Source organism: Aspergillus caelatus, assembly GCF_009193585.1.
Source record: "Aspergillus caelatus strain CBS 763.97 unplaced genomic scaffold BDV27scaffold_537, whole genome shotgun sequence".
NCBI classification, from domain to species: Eukaryota; Fungi; Ascomycota; class Eurotiomycetes; order Eurotiales; family Aspergillaceae; genus Aspergillus; species Aspergillus caelatus.
In genome coordinates this window covers 1-7,646 of record NW_022475800.1, presented here as the reverse complement: position 1 = coordinate 7,646, position 7,646 = coordinate 1, and the positions used below count along the sequence as shown (strand labels likewise).

Below are 7,646 nucleotides of genomic sequence, written 5' to 3'. Positions count from 1 at the left end.
TTACTCGTTCCTGAAGAAATCTCGCAAACACAAAAAAAAAAAAAAAAAAAGGGAGAAGAAAAACAACATCAGTGAAGAAGTATAAAATAAAACATAAAAAATCGGGTACAGACGATGAGGAAAATACTAGCTCATCGGTCGTCCCCTTCACACGAATAATACAGGAGCCCCTTATTCAACGATCACCTAGGGTTTCTCCGTCTTTCTCTCCCGTTAGCCTTTCCAAGCTTTTATCAACAACATCGCCGGCAACTGATGAAGCCTCACTGGCGGCATATCCATTGCCGCCTTCAAATGTGGACGAGTTTTCGTCGCCATCACCTTCGACATCAACGTCCCCTTCCCCTTCAAGATCATCTTCATCTGCTTCATCATCGTTCTCATCCGAAGACAACGCGTCTGCATCGTCATCCCCCCCGTCGCCAATGAAACTATCTTCGTAGCCTGGCTCCACAGGACGAGAAGGTAGGGGCCTTCGAGAAACGCCCTCATCCTCCTCACCGCTTCCCTCGCCAAGAAGTTCGCGATCAATGTCATCAAGGCCTTCTTCTGCTTCACCGTCCATATCCCCGGGCATGGATGACAGTTCCTGGTCTTGAGATGGCGCCTCGAGACTATCCTTAGCACCACCATCAGGGGCTGCCAGTGCATCCCCAGTGGGGCGGCTTGCACGGCTCCGGTTGTTCTTAGAACGAGATGCCGACGTGCTCTTGGCTTTGGGAGTCGCCGCCGTAGAGGCATCCGTAGTCGCACCAGCGAGCTTGCGCTTGGCATTACGCGCAGCTCGAGCTCTGCTACGTGCAGAGGTGGGCACACGCCCTGTTAGGTCCGTGTCAAGACCAAATCCGCTTTGTCTCGCCTTTTGCCGCTCTTCTCTCTCCCTTTTTCGGTCTCTCCTCGGGCCATTCGCATTTTCATGGTCCCACCGGTCTAGTCGCCTTGAAGCTTTACGAATGACGGACAAGTAGAAGCTGGCACACTCGCCGTAATCTTCCTCTTCTTCAGGGTTGGGAATTAAGCCCCCCTTGCCCCACGAGTTATCCTCATCTTCCGTGTCGTAGTTATCTGGGACATTCTGCAGCAAACGATTATAGCGGTGGAACGGGATTTCGGTTTCACGTTTCGTGCGGAGCAGCCGGTAAGCCTCATTCTTCCGTTTGGCGAGGATGTATTCAATACGCTGCCGCCTGTTTTGCTCCACAGCCAGCTGATGCTGGGTAAGCGGGCGGGGACGGCGGGAAGAGGTCTGTTGGGGCAAAGAAGGCTCTGTAACAAACCTATTAAGAACCGGGTGACCAGAACCTGGAGGTGCCGGAGAAGAAGCGTCAGGGGTATGCTCCATTTTTGTCTTCAGGATGAGGCGCTGCTGACCAACAGAACGATTAAGAGATGAATCCCGCTTGGGTCGCTTATATCGGGAACGGGCAGATTGTCCCGGTGTTTGATAGTCATCTTCGTCATCCGGATAACGTTTGGACGAGGGGTGCAATGGAGTCGACATAGCAGATCCACGACCTCCAAGGCCATCCCCTCGGCCAGAAAGATCGCCTGAAACCTGGTCATCGTCATATCCAGTTTCCAGAAGGCCTATGAGGTATGGTTAGTGAGAATCAGCATATTATTGGACGCGGAATAATGAAGAAGTACCTTTCTTAGAGCGTTTAGTTATCCTAGGGATTGGCTCTTCTTCTTCCAAGATACCTATACTGGGTCAGCTGATACAGGAAGAAAAGAATGATCAGGTCGAAACACCAACGTTTACGCTCCAAGCGTTTGGCTTCTCCATATTCGATTTCGGACTGTGTGTCCACATTTTCCTCGTTTGCCTGTTCTTCAGTGAGGCTCTCAAAGTTTGGTACTTTGATTGGCAGACCCCCAGTTCCTTCACCATCCAGGCCGGGGCCGAATGGGTTGTTCAGGGCTGCCTCAGGCGAGAAGTCACTCTCCAAATACCACCACATTAACCACAAGAAGGCCCTCGCACGACTCTTGCTGCTGAGCGTAGATCTCATGACTAGATCGAAAAAGTCGCGCGGAGGGAAGAAGTGCAATTCAGATACCTTGGGAGCGTACTGGGCCATAACGAAGATAAGATGGACCGGGTTTGTCCGAGGAATTCTCTGACGTCTAATCTTATCGAGCGTATTCGGCTGATCAACATCTTCTGATGCTCCCTTAAGGATTGACTTCAGACGCGGGGCATCTTGTAGCTGTTTGTAGGCATTGGGGTCTTGGTGTGCTTGCAAGGAAGGGATAGAGTGATAAGTCCGCAGTTGAGCACGCATTTCAGGGAAAACTAGGATGGCCACAAATCAATAATCACACTGTAACACACGGGGCATACTGGCATCCCCGCATGGTAGAGGAGCAAAGTCGAAGAAAGAAACATACAGTTGAGTGTGGTATTCATGCGTCCGAAGTTCACCAGTAGACAGACCATCGCCATGCTGATGGCTGCCTGTTTATCGTTTTGAAGCTTATCCTTCAGGATCTTACTTGTTTTGCTACTCTTTGCCATAGCATCGATGTAGACATCCGCAAAGTCCAGGCCTTTCTCTCCGTCTGGCCAACGAGTAAAGACCGGTGTCTTGTCTTCGAAGACAAGTTTGAGAAACTGATGTTGGATGTCTTTGCGCCATAACGGAATTCCATCCTCCTTCTTGAGATGTCTTATTTTATTCCCTGAGTAAACGGAGCCGATCGTACCGTTGGCCTGGCGTCGCGTGCCAACCGTCATGTTATGGGTTTGCTGCTCATCTTGAGGTTCAGAGTGTACGAACGAGTCGTCTGCGGCGGTGCTTTCGACTTCGGCCATGTTTAGTTCCTGGGATTTTAACGACTTTATAGGTACGAAGTCAATTGTTCTTTTCTGAGCAACCCCCAGATCCTTGATGTGGTAGCCTCCGGTGCGCGCCCTTGAACGGGGGTCACTGACAGCCGCGAAGAAATCGGCAGCCGGAAGCGCGTATAGCACTTCGGTTAAGAGAAAGCGAAGTATAGATGGCAGGAAAGAAATATAAGTATAAAAAGTAAGGAAAAAGGAAAGGGGCGCTGCCTAGGAGGTGGGGATAGTGTTGGGTGAGGGAAAGGGAGAAAGGAAGGTTGTGTTAAATGACGAAGGCTGATGTGAGTTTCTTTTTGGTGCCCCATTCGGGGGATCCAGTGATTGATTGCCCTTTGCACGGGGTTCCCGTCACTAAAGTAACGATACTAAGTACTAGCGGAGTAAGTACAGTACACTCCGATCGTCAACCTAACTATCAGTTCATACAAACTCAATTAATGAAATGAAATGTAATAGGATACAATGCAATAAAATCAAAATAGAAGTCAAAATAAGGATAATTCTCCCGTGATTAAGAAGGATTTTCGATTACTTCTCTCTACGCTAAGATATCGATTACGCCCTTGTAAACTAATTCTTGGATATCACCTAAGCCCTGAGCTTACTGGTTCGACGTCTTTAGTAGCTAGGGCTTCCAACTTTTATTCCTATTAAGATTGATAGATTTAGGGCATCTTAGAAATTACCACAAGAAGTCGATAAGACTAGAATCAAACTTTTTGTCCTGATAAATAGCTCCCCTTCCCGCGAGACAAGTAAAGTCCCGTGAACAGGGCCGTCTTCGGCATATCTCGTCGAGCCTATATCGCTACTGACATGAGACAATGATGTCTAGCATAACCACAAAAAATCATAAGTGCCAGCAAAAGCAGCATTCCATCCTCCACGATCCCAAGTGCAGAGAACATAATCTTTTTGTGGACACAGCAGCTTAAGCCCAACGCCATACACAATGCAAAGAAAAATCCCTTCTCTATCACTAGCATCACGTTATCATGCACCGCCTGTCCTAGAGGCAGTGTCAAAAAGAAACAAATACCCGCCGAAGAAGGCCCGTGGTCGCAACACGCTGTTCGGTTGCCCTCGCACCTTTTCTTCCACACAGTAGTGATGCGTAACAAGGACTCCTCCAGTCATAACTGAAGCGGCCATGTAGCACCGCGTGGAGAAGAAAGCAGCACTGGGCATAAACAGTAGCGACGCATGCATAAGAAGTGAAACTTGAATGTCGGAGGTTCAGACAAATAAATAAGGAAATGGAAACAACCCGCCATGAGATACCGAAAAAGTAAGAGATCTATCTTGCAAGACACGGTCGATGCGTTGCCACAGCACCAAGCAGATGAAACCATAAAAAGCACTTTTCTGAAAACGAAAAGCCGGCACTCCTGCTCGGCGCACATAGTTCAAGCGGATCTCCATATGGCCGCCTGAGAACAAAAAGGGTATCTGATAGAAGCGGTCGCAGGAGAAAGACAACGCAATCTATGATGTTCATGCAACGCCGACCAAGATGCTCTCGATTACATGATGGGTATAACCAGGAGCAGCAACATGGTGAGATCGGACCGCATCATAAGACCATGTGTAAAATCGAGAACAAGCAAACAAAATCTGCGAAATGCTCAGAAATAGAGAACACCGATAACTCGACGTGATAAAATGAAACAAGACAATGTGAAAGAACAAAAAGGAAATCTAAATGGAAGTCGTGGCAGTCATGACAAAGCCGTTCCTGAGATAAAACACAAAGAAAAATAACAACTCAGGGCTCGTTCTGATCGTATCCGTCAAATGAGAGGCAAGTGAAGATAAATGGAGCCAATCAGACCTGACGGCCTCGTCAGAGACCACAACCCTGGATTTACCACCAGGAGGAAGGTCCAGTAGGGCCAGAGGGGTTTCCATAGCCGCCGCCGCCGCTACCGCCGTAGCCGTAGCTGCCGCCACCACCGCTACCGCCGCCGCCGTAGGAGGGAGCACCACTACCATAGCTACTACCGTAGCCAGCACTGGGACCGCCGTAGCTGCTGCCACCGAAGGAAGGAGGACCGCCCATACTACCGCCCATACGACGCATATCACGGGTGGCGTTGGTTCCACGGCCGCGACCTCCACGGCCGCCACGACCGCCGTATCCACTGCCCTCACGAGCAATGCTCTCCAGGAACGACGGGACCTCTTGGTGAGCCTCCTTGAGAAGGTCAATCAGATCGCGAACGACGCCGCGGTTGCCACGGTTGAAGAAGGCGGTGGCAATACCGGTGTTACCCGCACGACCGGTACGACCAATACGGTGAACATAGTCGTCGATATCAGTAGGCAGATCGTAGTTGATAACGTGAGTAACGTTGGGGATATCAAGACCACGAGCAGCGACAGCAGTAGCAACCAAAATAGGGCAACGGCCGGAACGGAACATCTCCAGAGCACGCTCACGTTCACGCTGAGTACGGTCACCGTGAATGGCGGTGGCAGGGAAGCGCTGGTTGAGCAGGAAGTCCGACAGGGAGTCGGCCATGCGCTTGGTCTCAACGAAGATGAGAGTGAGACCGCTAGTGCCATGAGTGTGGAGAATATCCAAGAGAACCGAACGCTTGTCGTGATCTTCGACGTATTCAACTTTCTGGGTGATGTTCTCAGAGGTTGAGCCGACACGACCAACAGAAAGGAAAACATAGTCCTTCAGGAAGTCGCGAGCCAGCATTTGAATGTCGCGAGGGAAGGTGGCAGAAAACATCAGAGTTTGACGGTCATTAACATGAGGCATATCTTCACCCTCCACAATGCGGCGGATCTGAGGCTCGAAACCCATGTCCAACATGCGATCAGCTTCGTCAAGGATCAAGTACTTGATGTTGACAAGAGAAATGCGGCCACGCTCAATAAGATCCACGAGACGACCGGGAGTGGCAACCAGAAGATCACAACCACGTTCAATCTGACGGAGTTGAGATCCAATATCGGCACCACCGTAGACGACACAGGGACGAACCCAGGAGCGGTAGGCGAATTTGCGAGCTTCATCGAAGATCTGAGAGACTAGTTCACGAGTCGGGGCCAAGATAAGGGACGTCGGGTAGGCCTTGCGCTGACGGCCGTAGCTGAACTGGCCGGATGCCGGGGCAGGAGTCGGGGAAGGACCGTTCTGGAAGGCCTGAGACAAGATTGGGAACAGGAAACCACCAGTCTTTCCAGAACCAGTCTGGGCACAAGCCATCAGGTCACGGCCGTTCATCACGATAGGGATGGAGTACTTTTGCACTGGGGTGGGGGTCTGATAGTGAGCGAGCTTAATGTTCGCAATTAGGTGGTCATCCAAAGGAGGGTTGGTGAATGCGTTGACGGGCTCGGGAACATTGTGACCGGAAGCTTCCACGGGGATATCGTCGTAGTTGGCAAAGTTGATACCAGTGTTCTGCTTAGAGGGATCGTTGGGCAGGCCGAAAAGTTCACGCTCCACGCGGGCGTTGGCGGGACCAGGGATGTGCTTGCCGTCGCGCCACTGGCCATCTCCGGAGCCTCTGGCACTGCCTCCGCCATAAGAGCCTCCATGACCTGGGTTTCCGTAAGCATCTGGATTAAATGATCGGCGAGAACCTTCAGTGGGAGTCCAGCTGGTGTTACCATTGGGATTGGGACCGCGAGGGCTGAAATCAGGAGCGTTAGCGTTGGCCCAGTTGCCACCGCGAGGACCGCCTCTGTGAGATTAAATGGTCAGTGACTCGCACACGACAGGGAGCAAGCTGCAGGGTGAATGCAGCGAAGATACATACCTCGAACCCCAAGAGTTGCCGGGGCCGCTGGGACCAGGGGCAGGAGGGGCAGCGGCGGGGGCTCCGTCCATGTTCGCACCCATTTGACGTTGGCGGAGGTGGGGAGGGATGTAGGCAGCGCGGCCAGAGGAAGAGTTCGGGGCAGGCGCATGCTGAGATTCGTTGAGGGAAAGGCTTCCCATCTTCAAGCTGTCGGCCATCTTTGCGGTATTCCACTAACTATCTAGAGATGACAGATAAGCAATGTATTCCAAGTTGCACAGGTGGAATGCTGGTTTCCTGGCGCAGAAATTAGATGGCGGTATATGGACGTACAAAAGAGGGAAAGGGAAAAGAAGCTGCTTTTTTTTTTTTTCAAAAAAAAACCCGGGGAGCAGAAGCGCGATATGCTTATCGTCAGAAAATCGGGAAAAGAGCGCCCGAGATTCGTATTTTGTACAGGACAAAAGGGAAGGAGAGAAACGTGAAGAAGGTAAAAAGAAGTATCCTTGTGTCTCTCTATTGAGTGGCGATCCAGATGGATCGAATATGAGTAACACAACAAGAAAAAGATAAAAAAAAAAGATTTGAGGGGGGGGTTTCAAAAGTAGAACAAGGCGATCTCCCAGATCTAACCCTCTATTAAATTGCAGAAAGAAAGAAGGGGGAAGAAAGAGAAAAAAAGAGAAGTTGATAATATGTGGAAAAGAAAAGGAAAACCAATTTGGATTAGGGGAGGAGGTTTGAAAAAGGAAGAGGAAGAGATTAGGTTTTGTGGGAGAAGGAGAGGAAGTGAGGCAAAGCCTGACTTAATTTAGTGTTTGCAGTCACGCTCAATGACCACCAACCTGTGTGTACTTACCACGGACTGTACTGGTACCTACTCGCTCTGGGTATTTTGCATGCGGTTCCAAAAAAAATGTCCTGGGGGGATTTTTCTATTGGCACATCCAGCGTGGATTTCAAAGGCAAGGGCAAAAAAAAAAATAAAATAAAATAAAATAAAAAAGGGAAAAAAGTTCAGAAGCGAAGGCAAATAGGGAAAA

General features: G+C 50.1%; 1 protein-coding gene across 1 annotated transcript; it reads right to left on the bottom strand.

Moving 5' to 3' along the window:
- Positions 1 to 175: 175 nt before the first annotated feature.
- On the bottom strand, positions 176 to 6,821 carry BDV27DRAFT_151515 (DEAD/DEAH box helicase; the record flags this gene model as incomplete). Its single annotated transcript, XM_032071372.1, has 7 exons — positions 176 to 1,587; positions 1,648 to 1,701; positions 1,757 to 2,296; positions 2,392 to 2,805; positions 2,936 to 3,051; positions 4,714 to 6,546; positions 6,622 to 6,821. 7 exons carry the CDS (start codon positions 6,819 to 6,821, stop codon positions 176 to 178), a joined length of 4,569 nt encoding a protein of 1,522 aa, XP_031920273.1.
- Positions 6,822 to 7,646: the final 825 nt, after the last annotated feature.